A 14,310-nucleotide genomic window follows, 5' to 3' on the forward strand; every position below is an offset into this window, starting at 1 on the left:
AAATGGCGGAGATGGGGGATGATGCAGACAAATTTAAGTAGTGGAAAGTTCTAGCAAACAAGATGGCATCAGAGGGAGGAGCTCAGAAAGGTCTAGAATCCAAAATGGCATCAGGGGAGGAGCTTAGTTATCTAAAAATAGGATGATGTAAGAGGGGAAGAAGCAAGACAGGAAGTACAAATATGCTAATAAAAGGGGGAGAATCTAGACAAGAAGATGAAATATGCTAATATCTGGAAGCAGATTGGCTGAGCCAGACAAATTATATTAATGAGCTAACCTTGAGCGAGCAACCAGTATATAAGGCAGACAGCCAGCAGGCTGAGACTGTAGCAAGTTCGACATAGTGAGTTCGACAGCAGACTGAGAAGAGCAAGAGTGGCAAGACAAGACAGCACTACCTAGAAGATCAAGAAGTCTCAAAGATCATCAGCAGAATTCTAAGGTTGCCTTGGCAACGAACAACTGCCTGCTAGCAGCTACCTTGCCAGCAGCTCGAAGAGAGACTACACTCCCTAAAACGAAGACAGACCAGAAGGACCTAAGACGATACAGAGGGAGTTTTGGATATAAGTGTAAGTCTGATCTTCTTTTCTACCTATCATTTAAGAATATATGGATCTGTCTATAAATAAAGCCAGATGCCTGTGCCTTGAGTGAGCTCTCCCCTACCCATCCTGCAACCATTTGGCCAGCATTTGTAGGATGCTCAATTTTAAATGTTTAGTATTAAGTGTTAATGTTGATGCTAAATAAATGTTTAAATCTGTGAATACGGTAATGGTTTTTCATAAGTGTATATAGAGGTCACATACACCATATTGTATTAAGTACAGGGTTAAATTGTATCACTAAAACTAAAAGCATTTGTGTATATGGGATCCCTATATGCATGTTTCATTGAAACTACTGTATTTCCTGTATGTGTTAGATATCCTATATAGTCTTTTTATTTTGTTGCACTGCTTTATTGTACAATTCTTAAATGTAATTCTATTGTGCTGTATTAAATGCTGTATCTTTTCTTGCCTTATTAAACCCACTGTAACTTCTATTTCTGTTAAATAAATAATTTTTGTTTTTGAAGAATTTCTGCTTGTGTGTCCATCCTTGAGCAGAAGGCTGTATCCGTGTCCTTTCAGGGGTTAGCAAGACTAGCTTGCTCTTGGGAGCCCTCTGCAGGTCAGAAACAAGCCCCCGGTAAAGCTCTGGCAATTCCTTTAGGGCGGGCCACAACCTTGTTACCTTTTGTTAAATTAAAAGCATCATTGTAGGCTAATTTAATTGGCATCTAAATTTTAGGGTAACCCAGCGATGGGAAAAATTACATTACACTGCAAAAAGAAAAGGAGTCCTTGTGGCACCTTAGAGACTAACCAATTTATTACACTGCAGTAGTTTCTAGTGAAAAGTCACTTGGTTACTTGACACTGAATAAATATGAGAAGGAGAACATCTGTCTATATTGAAATGGCACTAGTTTAACTTTAGTAAAACTACTGGACACTCTTAATTTGACTTCAAGCTGGCTTATATTAACTCCCTAAGGAATCAAAATACATCAATATGTTAGGTTTAAATCCTACTGTGTCAACACAGGGATTTGCACTGGTTTCACTAGTTGCTGGAGGTCTTTTTAAACACACCGTTAGTTAAATCAGTGCAACTTTGAACATAGACAAGGCCTGTTTTTTAAATAAGTCTGAAAAAAGCACTGTGGTATCCTTAGTGTCCAGCAGTCAGGTCCCTGGTTTTAGGTATTATGAGACAGAAGCCACCTCCACTCACACACTGGCCTCATACTATCCAGGGACAGGAGTTAAATATTGAAACACAAAACTAAAATGACAATTCCTCTAGATCACTCTGATCGTGCTCCTTGTATACTGTATCTCTTTCCCCTCATCTTTCACCTGTCTTTTTTTTTTCCTTTCATTCATAAGCAATCTAGGGCAAGGGGACAGTCTTTGTCAGGTTTCTGTAGAGAGCATAGCACAACAGGGCCCCAGTCCTATGAGTTCAGTACTGATCCAGGGGAAGCATCACCCAATGAAGCAATAGTACGACTTAAACATTTTATTTATCTGTTTCCCATCTAGATACTGACCATTCCTGCCATTTCTTAGCCTGCAATCTTAGATCACAGCTGTGGTCAGTAATAAATGATAACTTAATGCATCCCTATAAAAGAGCAGCATTGCAGTGGGAACGGCTGAATAAATAGTTTTTTGCATATAATCTCTAAACAGAGGCAGTTCTTTGTTCTAACAATGTTTGCTATCAGGAAAATGTGCAGTGTACACATAACATTCAGCCCCTGGACCATCAGATTATGGTGAATGCCTGCACGAGCAGCAGCCAGTGTTAATTTAACTTTATGCAACAGCTGGAACCAGAGACACTTATTTCCATGTTACCATCTTTCATAGAACCCAGCTGGAGAATTTTCAAACAAACAGCAAAAATGATACTGAAGAAATTAAATCTGAAGCAAAAATTAGTCCCGCCACCTGTGGCCGCACTGGGCATTGCAACACTTATAGAAGGTGGTCATGGGCTCATCAGCTGATCTGGTCTGAATCTGCATGAAGTAAGCACGCGGATGCTCACACTTGGGACACGGCTCTGCAAAAGAAACCAGACGAACTACAGTGAGTACAGCTCCCAGGGCTAGCAAAGCAATTCTTCATTCTGCCAGGGGAGCTCACTTCTAGAGCTGCTCTATCTCAAGGACTAGAATTCAGCCTTCCACAATCCATTCAAGAGCTATTTCAAAATGTCCACTGGCTCACTTTTTACATGATGGGAGAACTTAAAGGGCCTTCAGGGGTAGATCAGTAACTCTGGCCACTGTCCTTGAGAGCACTCCCTAATGCCAACGGATTTAACATGTTGGGGACTATCTGGTTTCTAAGATACAGCGGGGCACTAATGCTGCTCTCAGGGCCACTGAAAGGTAGGGCCAGAAGTCACTTCTTTCTCAGTCGAAAATCTTGCAGGGTACGGGGCAGATCCCAATGGGAGTAGGGAAATGGAAGCACAGAAATAGCAACAGCTCCATGCACATAAGCAGACCCAGAATATGCTGTTCTATATATATATATAAATGATTTGGGAAAAGGGGTAAACAGTGAGGTGGCAAAATTTGCAGATGATACAAAATTAATTCCAAAGCACACTGCAAAGAGTTGTTATGAGTGCAAAGAGTGCAATGTTGTTAAATGCAAAGTAGTGCACATTGGACAACATAATCCCAACAATACATACAAAATTATGGGGTCTAAATTAGCTGTTATGACTCAAGAAAGAGATCTTGGGAATCATTGTGGATAGTTCTCTGAAAACATCTACTCAATGTGCAGTGGCAGTCAAAAAAGCAAACAGAACATTAGGAACCATTAAGAAAGGGACAGACAATATATAATACCACTATATAAATCCATGGTACACCCCCACCTTGAATATAGTGTGCAGTTCTGGTCACCCCATCTCAAAAAGATATATTAAAATTGGAAAAGAATAGCTAAGAGGGGATATCATAGAGGTCTATAAAATCATGACTGATGTAGAGAAAGTGAATAAGGAAGTGTTATTTACTCTTCATAACACAAGAACTAGGGGTCAACCAATGAAATTAATAGGCAGCAGGTTTAAAACAAAAGGGAGTGTTTTGTCACATAATGCATAGTCAACCTGGGAACTCACGACCCGGGGATGTTGCGAAGGCCAAAACTATAAAGGGGTTTCAAAAAAGAGTTAGGTTGATGGAGGACGGGTCCATCAATGGCTATTCGGCAAGGTGGGCAGGGACACAACCCCATGCTCTGAATGGCTCTAGCCTCTGACGGCCGGAAGCTGGAACTGGATGGCAGGGGATGGATCACTTGATAACTGCCCTGTTCTGTTCACTCCTTCTGAAGCACCTGGCATTGGCCACTATCAGAAGACAGGATCCTGGGCTAGATGGACCGTTGGTCTGACCCAATAGGGCCGCTCTTGTGCTGGAGGGAGGCTGGGAGCCAGCCTGCCAGGAGCTGTTCCCTGGCTCAGCTTGTCCCCCCAGCTCTGGCTTGGCTCCCCGCCATGCCAGGAGGGCCCAGTGTCTCCCGCAGCGGCGGGGCCAACCAGGCATCACCAGCCGAGCCCCAAGGGCCATGCTCACCTGCCGTGGAGTCCACGTTCTCCCACGCCGCAGCGCCGCCCAGCACGTCGTCCACCTCCTTCAGCTTCGGGTACTTCCGGCTGCTCACCTGGGGGGCACACAGGCCGTGAGGCTCCAGCCCAGACCCCGCTGGGATTTCACCTGGCGGCCTGGGGGGGAGGCGCCTCCGCCCATGGCATGAGTCCCGCCCACATCGGCCCCGCCCTGCCAGCGACTAGCTCCGCCCCCAGCAGACCCCCCCTCAGGCCCGTCCCACCAGGCTCTGATTGGTTGCCCTGCCCCAGGAGGCGGGCTATAGGAGCTGGCAGTCCCCGCCCACCGAAGCACAGCCCTCGCCAGCGGGGGGCGCTGCCACCGGCGGGGGGGATTACCTTGCGCGTGACGTTGCGCACGTAGGGACACGTGGTGCAGGCGAAGCGGTGGCATCTCGCGCCTTCCTCGGCCACCAGCACGTTCCCGCAGGCTGGGCAGAACAGCAGCATTTCCGCTTCCGGGTCACGTCGCAGCCCCGCCTCTTCCCTTCTCCGGGTCACGGGAAGCCCCGCCCCCGCTCAGGCCCCGCCCTCCTGGCGAGCCGCGGGCGACGGGCTGATGGCGGAGCCGGGCCCCGAGGAGGAGGAGCTGGCGCACGCCGAGGTGCTCGAGCTGTTCCAGGAGGGGCTGGCCCGCCTCGTGCAGGACCCGCTGCTGTGCGACCTCCCCGTGCAGGTGCCGTTCCCCGCCCCCCGCATTGTGCCGCGTCGCTGCAGCGCGCCCCCCGCTCTGGGGCGGACACTGACCGGCCGCGAGCCGGACAGGAGCTGGGGGGCGTGTCCCGAGCCCGGGCGAGCTCCTCCCCCGCACGTGACTGCCGGGGTCAGCGCCCTGGAGCGTGGGGGTGGTTGGGTGCGCGCTGTGGGGTGCGCAGGGTCCTGGAAATTCCGGGGGGAGGTGCCGAGCCCTGGAGAATGCGGGGGTTGGGTTTCCGGCGTGGGGGGGCAGGGTCCTGGAGGAGCTCGGGGGGGCAGGTGGGTTCAGGGCATGGGCAGTCATGGGGGGCAGAGCCCTGGAGCATGGGTGGTGAATGGGGGAGGAAGAGTCCTGGAAAAAGTGGGGCGGGAGGAAAAGCCCTGGAGGGGGGGATGAGGGGACAGGGCTGTGGAGGAGCTGGGGGTTGCAGATTGGAGGCAGGGTGTGGGAGGGGCAGAGCCTTTGGGGGCGGGAGGGGGAGGCTGGCAAGAGGCAGAGCCCCATGGCTGCAGGTGTTAGATGCTTTGAGTCACAGCTCTCAGAGCACTAACAGGGCTGTGGGGAGTAAGGTGCACCTGGTGGTTCGTCCGCCTTTCGCTTTCTGGACAGGTCACCGTGGAGGAGATCAATTCTCAGATTGCGCTGGAGTATGGCCAAGCCATGACTGTGCGGGTGTGCAAGGCGGATGAAGAAGTGATGCGTAAGTCCCTGACATGCTTCTCCCCCCATCCCCGGCGCCCTAGGCTGACTGTCGGGGTTGTGCTGGGAGTCTCTCTGGGTATGTCTACACTGCAATAAAAAGGCCACAGCACTGAGTCTGAGTAACCCCAGGTCAGTTGCTTCCAGCTTGCAGGGCTCAGGCTGTGGGGCTAAAAATTGCAGCATAGACATTCGGGCTAAAACTGGAGCGTGGGCTCTGAGACCCACCCTTCTTGTGCGTGGGTGCCTCCACAGATGCCCATACCATGGGTCTTTTATTGCAGAGTAGACATATGATCTAAGGTCATACTGACGGCCTGCCTTAGTTCACTGGCCAGATCTTTGCCCTAAAGAGAAAGGAGGGGCTAAAGGCAGGAGAAGTGGGTCTGCTCCCATATGCTACTTCAGGGGTTGTGTAGGGCCTGCCCCTGCATACATGTATTTGCTATATTAAATGACACACCTACAGGGACCATGCTGAATGATCTCCCCTGCAAATCTCAGGCACAGCTTAGAGCTCTGGAGCATTGGTCAGTTAGAAGCAGGAGCCGGGGGGAGAGTGGTAGAGCTAGCTGGGGTAGTTGCTCGCAGTTAAGTGGCACTGGGCATGTGTGCAGCCTCCTACTGAAGCCAGGCTCAGGTGGAGTTGGATCTGGGGAGGACACTGAGACCAAAGTTCAGTTCCCACATCTTCTCTTGCCACTTGATCTAGTGGTGCCTATTCCACTGCGTAGCTCGCTCTGAGGTGAACTTCCCCAGCCAGGGTAGGGGTGGCATTGATAGGCTCTGGGGAGGAATTCCATGCTTGGTGAAAAAAGGCTATCTGCAGGGGCTGGGTTTTGAATGGAACCAGAAGATTGAGGACGAGTTCTAGGAAATTCAGCACTTAAGTATTGAGCCGGCTAGTAAGCCAGTGCAGTGGGTGCTGTGTCTGAGGTTGGGCAAGCCCCTCCACATGGCACCCTACCATGGTGATACTGTGAAGGGCACTAGATTGGTAAACTCCTTGTCATGCAGGGCTTTGAATACTGCCAGCAGGGTATCAGATTGCTGTAGCTCAATGCCTTCTCACCAGGCTTCTGCAGCCCAAACCATCTCCTGAGTCAGACGCACAGGTTGGGGCCTAAAATGCTGTGATGCAATAAAGTAAAAAACTCCTGTGTGATAGTTGATAAAGCCAGGCAGACTCATCCCTACCTCACTTCTCACCAGCTGCCAAACTGGCTTTGTATCATACAGTTCCCAGCCCTGAGCCCATTCCCTGGGGTTACTGTGGCACAGGCTTTTGGATTGGAGCATTAAGGAAAGCCAGTCCTAATGTTGCTCTTTATTCTCCACAAATAGCACAAAGCAACTCCACTTAAAGTGCAGCTTCCAAGAGGTGAGGGTGGGGTATGGGAGCTGGAGCTCTGCCTCCCTCCAGAATGCATCTCTGGGGCCATTGCCAGGTGACAATCTTTTCCCTTTTAGCTGTAGTAGTGGTACAGAATGCCAGTGTCCTGGACCTGAAGAAAGCCATCCAGCGATATGTGCAGCTGAAGCAGGAGCGGGAAGGGGGCATACAGCACATTAGCTGGTGAGTTGGGGGCTCCTCAGAGGAAAGGGGGTGCTGTGGGCAGTCTGATGAACCTTGATACTACCGTTTCTCCTACAACAAGGGGAGCATAAAGCAGCCACCCACACAATCCTATTCATTTCCTTTTGTCTCTGAGGCATGTAAATCCTGGCCTTCATTTGTGTAATCAAACCTAGAGACATAACTGCAGGTGGAGTCCGTTGTAAAGCACATGTGGGCCAGAAAGAGCATGAAGGCCCTAGCTGCTCAGTCACTCCACTCTGGGCTGACCTGTGATAGCTGGGAACAGAGCGGTGGAAGGGCAGGCCACATACAGAGCTGCTGTCATCCTTATTTTCTGATCCTTTGTGGCTTGCTGCTGTTCCTGCTGCCCTCTGTTAAGTCACAGAATTTTGCTTTTACAGGACCTATGTATGGAGAACATATCACTTAACCTTTGCTGGAGAGAAAATGACAGATGACAAAAAGAAGCTGCGAGAGTAAGTATCAGGATTTCTCTATCTTCACTGAGCCTGCTGGAACTAGGAGGAGGCCTGGTTTGATCGCTGTTGTCAGACTGCATGTGTGTAAAACGTTTGTGTGTACAGGGGCTGGTCTTGTCCCTTTGATTCTGGTTAGATTTTCCAATGGAAAGCTTGAGAAGTGTGACTGCATTGCCTCATGGAGTGCTCCCAGGGTGTGTGTTATGTCAGTGAACTAGCTGTATGTCTCTTCCTGACCTGGGCTCAGGCATGAGTTTTCTCCCTGGGGGAATCTGTGACCAGTGAGATTAACCAACAGCCTCCTTAAAACTGTTTTTAGCTAACCACTGCAACAAAGCAATGAGAGAGAGGGAGATTTTCTAACAAGAAACAGCCAACACACACATTGAGTCTCATCTGGTCTTACGGGTTTCAGAGTAGCAGCCCTGTTAGTCTGTATCCGCAAAAAGAACAGGAGGACTTGTAGCACCTTAGAGACTAACAAATTTATTAAAGCATAATCTTTCGTGGGCTACAGCCCACTTCATCGGATGCATAGAATGGAACATATAGTTAGGTGAGAGAGAGAGATCTTATAAGCTTATGCTCTAATATATTTGTTAGTCGCTAACGTGCCACAAGTACTCCTGTTCTTTTTATCTAGTCTTACGCTTTTCTATATGCTCAGTTAGACAGGCTTTCCTCTTCAGTTACAGGAACAAAACAGAAGCCACTTACATTCCTCTAGGTGGCCCAGAACCTCCTGTGTCTTGGGGTTTCCCATTCAGGTTCCCTCTTGTTCACACTGTTCCCACAAAAGTGGGCTAGAGCCATTAAGGTCCTTCTCTGGCTTGGTCTCAGTGAACCTCAGTGGAAGCGATTTGGTGACTATTAGTAAGGGGTTCTCTTAGAAAGCCCTCTCTCCAGAGGTTGGTCAGCTCCGCTATCCAGGGTGAAAGATCCAGCCCCACTTATGATACACCACTGACCAATCTAGATCCAACATTTATAATTATTATTAAAGGAAATCCCCCCCCCCTCCCCCCCGCCAATGTCTCAGTACCTGTTTCTCACTCTCTGGGCTGCCCTCATAGTGTGCATGACTTCACGCTCTTGGGAGGGAGCTCAGCGGGGCATGTGTATAACAGTACAATATGTTGACTTGATGTTTCGAAGTCCGCAAACCTTGTAGTTCAACAGAACAGCCAAGAGTCCTTTCTCCTGGCGAAAAGCTATTTCCCTGATTCGCAGTTACCAAGAGTAGGTTCTGCATTCCCCAGGCTATTGCTGTTTCCAGAGCACCAACCACAGGTATGCAAGGTGCTTCCCAGATAAATATGACACTTTGCCCTGAGGGGCTCAGTTTAAATTAGCCTGACAACACCATAGATGCCCACAGACCAAGGGAAAAAGAGGCAGGGGAAAGGAGGGTGTTATTTTTCCTCAGGGAGCAGTGTGCATGTGTGGTGGTGATGGGGCTGGGAGGGCAGAAATTAGCTGGGACCAGGGAGTAAGTCGGTTTTTTCTCACGGTATGGTTTAATGGGCAGTGAGGCATCCAGGATAAGATGGGGACAGGGAGCAGACCAAGTACAGAACCCTGGCACTGGGGAGAGGAGCCGTGCCACTGGTTGAGAGGCTGAAGGGAGAGGTAGGGTGGGAGTCATGATGACACAGGAAGAGGGAGTGAAGAGTGGAAGACAGGCTCCTGGCCCTGCTTAGTGGTATGTCACTTGGGACCTAAGTAAGAAGTTTACAAACCATCCCAGCTTCCCATACATATACTCAGTAACATGAGAAGAAGAGAGCAGCGCCAGCACCTGCTGCATTCTCTAGCTATTACAGACATTCTGGCACTGGGCACGCTGGAGCCAGTCAGATTGGACGAAGAAAATTGGCAACCTCCATCCACAGACTGAAGGAGAAAGGCTTGTCTCCTAAATACAGTGTACGGATTGGTGGGTGCAAGAAATGCCTTTGCTACGAAAACCAACTCTCCCGTGCATGCATGATTCTCACACTGGGGACAGGATGAGAGAGAAGGAGGTGCATGTGATAGATGTTAGTCATGTCACTTAATACATTGAATGACTGTAGGTCTTAACTTACTGCAGTGATGGGGTGAGAAGTTGGATAAATGGAATAGAATTCTCTGGTCACATGACTATTTGGTGTCCTGCCAATAACACGGGGCCCATGTCTCTCCTTGAAAGCATGGACTCTACCAGGTGAGGAGGAGTCTGGGCTGGGGGCATATAAAAGTTTGTTCATGGACATATAACAGCATAAGTCTCTCTGCAGGTACGGCATCAGAAATCGGGATGAGGTCTGCTTTATAAAGAAGCTTCGAAAGTGACCTGTAAGGTACGTCTTAAAGCTTCATGCACACATTCTGTAAGCCTATATCTTCATTAATCCAGGATCATAGTGCTCATGCTCATGGTGCCCAACGCTGCAACTCTCAGCTGCTGGAGCGCTCCAGAGTTGTTGCTGTGTTCCAGTCACTTTCAGCCACTTGTCCTACTATAATTCCAGGTCTCAGTCACGTAGGCTGGAGTGAGGCCAAGTAGACAGAAGCCTCATCATTAGGCACTGCGGCTGTGACTGATATCAATGGGGTTACCTCCCCCCAATAGTATTTTACAGCTAATAAATACTGCTCTCTGAAGGTTTCAGAGCAGCAGCCGTGTTAGTCTGTATTCACAAAAAGGTGCCACAAGTCCTCCTTTTCTTTTTGCTCTCTGAAGGAGCACTTTAATTTATAGTGAACTATTAATTCAGTGCTTATATAAACCACATAGCAAGAACACAACTAAATCAACCTACACGTTGAAAGCAGTGGAAACAACTGGTTCAGGTATTTAATAAATCACCTATTATCCTTGCAGTTCATGCATTTGGTTAATGCTGACATGGTTTAAAAAAAAAAGTTTTTGATGCATTTCCCAGATATCCTTAATTCTGAGCCACAAGATTAGAGTAGAACAGCAGTTCTAGTTCAGCTGAGGTCAAGAGTCGCCTACTGTTTAAAACACACCTATTCTAAATACTCTAAAATCCACAGGGTGACTTGAATTGTTTGAAAGTTCTGTGCCTCATGGAGACTGGTGCATTCAGGGTAGGGTTAGTGGTCCAAATTTGGGGTCATTTGAGGAAAGGGTCCCCTCCCTAAATATCAGCGGTTCACAAAAATCATCTGATTCTTTCTTTTTTTGCCAATACTTGGGGCTGAGACTTGCTTCTTTATAAAGCAGACCTCATCCTGATTTTTGATGCTGTACTTGAATAGAGAATTATGCTGTTCTGTGCCCAGGAACAAACATTTTTATATCACCCAAACTGGTGTTACCCCCCTGAGTGTTATCCCCTACCCATTTGGGGAATCAATATTGAAAAAATTACTGAGTAAAATACACTACTCCAGCATGGGTTGGCCCAAAGAGTAAAACGTGTAAGGGCAGCAATCCTAGGGCTCTTCTGAAACCCGAGAGTTTGCAGGCAGACTGTTGTCACAGTAATGGGGTGGCTCAAGGGGACATGCTGTGGTCATTGAACCTGAGCTGCACCCATGTACTGAGAGTTTGAGCCCTTTCCTTGGCAGCTTTCAGAGAATGCATGTTGTGCACACTAGTTTCCCTCTACCTGCATTCTGCAGGGATCCTTTTGAAAGTTTGGCCCTGAGACCAAAATTTCTGGTTTAAGAGCAATATTGTCAAGGGCTCTAAAATCCACAAGTGGACTTGGTTTTACTTTAGAAGTACTGTCAAGGAAATTAGCATTAATTAAATACAGGACAGGTGAAAGTCTCTAGTAAGCAATAAGGATAATGAAATCCTGATCCATGCCCTCCACCCTCTTCCTGTACAATGGGACTGAGTGTGATCAAAGAAAAGCAAGTGACTGGGCCATTTAGTCAAGGGGATCCTGATACATAGTACACCTAACATGAGCTGCTGCTAACACTTTCAGATTCTTAAAACTTTGGGGGGGGCAGAGATAGGAAATTTGGGGGGTGGGAGGTGGTATCAGAGCAGTGCCAGGAGGTAGGGGGGTTCAAGCTGGGGGCTCTACCCTTTTGCCAACCTTTGATTCTTAGGGCTGTGCTCTGGCACAGCTACTGAGGGGCCAGCCTACCCTTGGACAGCAGCCTTTACTAGTGTCAGGACCCATCCCAAATGCTGTTTTTGAAAACTGTTTGATGACAAGAGCTTAGATCAAGAACTGGGATTCCAAAGATGTAATTATACTAATTTTTCTATGATCCCTTAATGAATAAGGGATTGTCCTCAGAGACTTCTGCTTTCTGGGTGCTCAGAAGCACTGACAGAATCATAAGGGGGGAAATTTGGCACCTTCTTGCAATTCTTCAGTCATTCAGAACCAATGGAGGCCACCGGGGCAGAGGCTGACTCTTTCAGACCTTGAAACCAAAGTCTAAACAGATCCAGAGCTCTAGCCTCAAGGGCTTCCTTAAGCAAAGGGCGTTGCAGACAAATCTTCCCATACTTGTGGGCACTAGGAGTGAACTTCTGACAGATCAGATACCCAAAAGGCAAGTGGCCTTCTCCCAGACACTTCAGGTACTGTACATGGTTGTCTGATACTGGGAATACAGCTGGGCAGTAAGCACACCTTTTAAACCCCAGCTTTCTTTGCTTTTTTGGTTCCACCATACCTCAGAACCAGAGAGACACCCTAACTACTCACTAGGAGGGAACACTAAGGTTTTTGGAGGAAACTGGAGGAGTTCACAGCTGTCCAGGCATGCAGTTGGAAGGAACTGAGGTGGGGCGGGCATTCTGCCCCCTTCTATAATCTCCTTCGGTACCTCGGGGATACTGAGGGGCGGGGTGGTGGCGCAGGACCTGTAAGTGGGAATATGCAGTGCCACTTGAAGAACTAAACATTCTGTAAGGGCAAAGTGCACCACTGGGCAACCTTAACTCTTTGTTAATGTAGTTAAAATGCTTTCAGCCACTATGCGTATTTTCAACAATGTAACAAGGGTACTGTGTGTGCTTACTAAACAGTTCCGATATCTGGCTGGCATTTAAACTGGGGTGGCCAAAATTGTCAGTCTTGGTTGATTAAAGTTAAGCACCTGAATCCATATTCCTGCATGTAATAAAGTGAACTGGTTTTCCGAATGCTAGAGGAAGCGGCAGCACTGCACCACCAAGCTGCTCATCGAGGTGCCTAACTTTAGTTATCAAGTTACAAAATTTTGTTTTGTTTGCATGGTATTTTTTTCAAATGCCAAGCTCCTAGTAATTGATGTAGGAAATGTTGTGTCTGATACAGGATGCTTGATTGTCCTAAGGTAACTATAAAGAAAACACAGCAACATACACCACACTGAGAGTGCCCAGCTGGTGCCCAAGGTCGCTTGCCAGCCTGTGGGAATAGGGGCGGCAGTAGCAATGTCTTGATTTCTCACTCTTTGGTTACAGCTCCAGCTGCAGCATTCCCTCTGCTGGAAAAGGACTCAGTCCAGGCTGTTACTGCAGCAGGACCAGCCTACACATTCAGCATCTTTCCAGAAGAGAAACTTGTGGCATTTCAAAGCAGAGCAGATGCAGGAGGTGATAAATTCTTGTATAGGTTAGTGTTTGAATGTGGTGGTTGCTTTTGCTGTGCCCTGGCTATGAAGGGCAAATGGTGCACAGTGATGCTTTTCGGAGCCCTCTGAAGTTCTGTCTGCCAGAACTTGACGCCACCATAGGTACAACCAGAAATAAAGGACTCAGACTAATAATTTATGCAGCTGTCTTGACCAGAGTTTGGTCATGAAGCAATCCAGACCACAGAGAGGCAGAACTGAGCCTGAGCTACTGCAAGCTTAAAAAAATGGATATGGTAAAGGTGTGGAGCATTGCCTCTAAGAAGCCATAAATGGAGGTGTGAGGCCTTGAGCCCAGGAGATGGGAATCAGACCAACAGCAGCTAGAGAGCGTGCACACAGTCAGAGGACTGGCCTGTATGGAAAACCATGGCATTTGTTGCTTTTGTGCTGCCCTACCTCCAGGAGCTTGCTCCCTTGGTGAGACAGGCAGGATGTGATGGCCTTGGAAAAAGGAACTGGCATCTATAAAACAAGATGACACCAGCCCCATGTTGCAGAACACCAGCCTGTGTGTGTTTAAATAAATTTAATAAAAATGGTGTGATGGGTTTGAAGCAGGAGTGGAAGGTGTACAGGATCAGGGCCTATACTAGTCAATATTCATCCTGTTCCTATAGCTACTGAATCACTACCCAGTCAACTGAGAATTTAAACATTTTGGAAGAAGTCTCTATGAAGGTTCCCACACAGCTGTGCCATCTTGCTAGAAAACCTCTAAAGTCCAGGACATCTCTGGTAGCATTCTGAAGTGTTTCCAGTTCCACACACAGAGCCAGTTAGAACTGCAGGGGCTCAGTGTGCAGGTGTCATGGTGTAGGGAGGAGGGTTTTAGGTTTATTAGGAACTGGGGAACCTTTTGGGGAAAGGAGGAGCCTATACAGGAAGGCTGGGCTCCACCTAAATGGAACCAGACTGCTGGTATGTAAAATTAAAAAGGTTGTAGAGGAGTTGTTAAACTAAGGACTGGGGGATAGCCAACAGGTTCAGAGAGAGACAGACATCCCTTAGGGGAGGAACTGTTAACAAGGATGCTCTATAGCAGTGCTCCCCAAACTTTTCAG

The 14,310-nt window shown here is 48.1% G+C and overlaps 2 protein-coding genes across 2 annotated transcripts; one reads left to right on the top strand and one right to left on the bottom strand.

Annotated features, from left to right (window-relative positions):
* Nucleotides 1–2,061: 2,061 nt before the first annotated feature.
* POLR3K (RNA polymerase III subunit K) lies at nt 2,062–4,764 on the bottom strand. Its single transcript, XM_077828705.1, has 3 exons — nt 4,534–4,764; nt 4,163–4,250; nt 2,062–2,625 (listed from the first exon to the last, which is right to left on the bottom strand). Exons 1-3 carry the CDS (start codon nt 4,642–4,644, stop codon nt 2,498–2,500), a joined length of 327 nt encoding a protein of 108 aa, XP_077684831.1. The 5' UTR covers nt 4,645–4,764; the 3' UTR covers nt 2,062–2,497.
* SNRNP25 (small nuclear ribonucleoprotein U11/U12 subunit 25) lies at nt 4,652–13,216 on the top strand. The gene is made up of 6 exons (XM_077828704.1): nt 4,652–4,870; nt 5,501–5,591; nt 7,061–7,166; nt 7,571–7,645; nt 9,928–9,990; nt 13,077–13,216. The coding sequence occupies exons 1-5, from the start codon at nt 4,754–4,756 to the stop codon at nt 9,980–9,982; spliced, it is 444 nt and encodes a 147-aa protein (XP_077684830.1). The 5' UTR covers nt 4,652–4,753; the 3' UTR covers nt 9,983–9,990; nt 13,077–13,216.
* Nucleotides 13,217–14,310: the final 1,094 nt, after the last annotated feature.

This window comes from Eretmochelys imbricata, chromosome 10 (assembly GCF_965152235.1).
Source record: "Eretmochelys imbricata isolate rEreImb1 chromosome 10, rEreImb1.hap1, whole genome shotgun sequence".
Classification (NCBI taxonomy): domain Eukaryota; kingdom Metazoa; phylum Chordata; order Testudines; family Cheloniidae; genus Eretmochelys; species Eretmochelys imbricata.

What these genes read in the sequence shown, in the direction of transcription:
- POLR3K (XM_077828705.1), bottom strand. Translation starts at nt 4,644, where the DNA reads ATGCTGCTGTTCTGCCCAGCCTGCGGGAACGTGCTGGTGGCCGAGGAA. An exon ending in TGCGCAACGTCACGCGCAAG is followed by an intron (nt 4,251 to 4,533) that starts GTAATCCCCCCC and finishes TGTGCCCCCCAG; the next exon opens with GTGAGCAGCCGGAAGTACCC. An exon ending in GAACGTGGACTCCACGGCAG is followed by an intron (nt 2,626 to 4,162) that starts GTGAGCATGGCC and finishes TTTCTTTTGCAG; the next exon opens with AGCCGTGTCCCAAGTGTGAG.
- SNRNP25 (XM_077828704.1), top strand. Translation starts at nt 4,754, where the DNA reads ATGGCGGAGCCGGGCCCCGAGGAGGAGGAGCTGGCGCACGCCGAGGTG. An exon ending in GGCATACAGCACATTAGCTG is followed by an intron (nt 7,167 to 7,570) that starts GTGAGTTGGGGG and finishes TTGCTTTTACAG; the next exon opens with GACCTATGTATGGAGAACAT. An exon ending in GACAAAAAGAAGCTGCGAGA is followed by an intron (nt 7,646 to 9,927) that starts GTAAGTATCAGG and finishes GTCTCTCTGCAG; the next exon opens with GTACGGCATCAGAAATCGGG.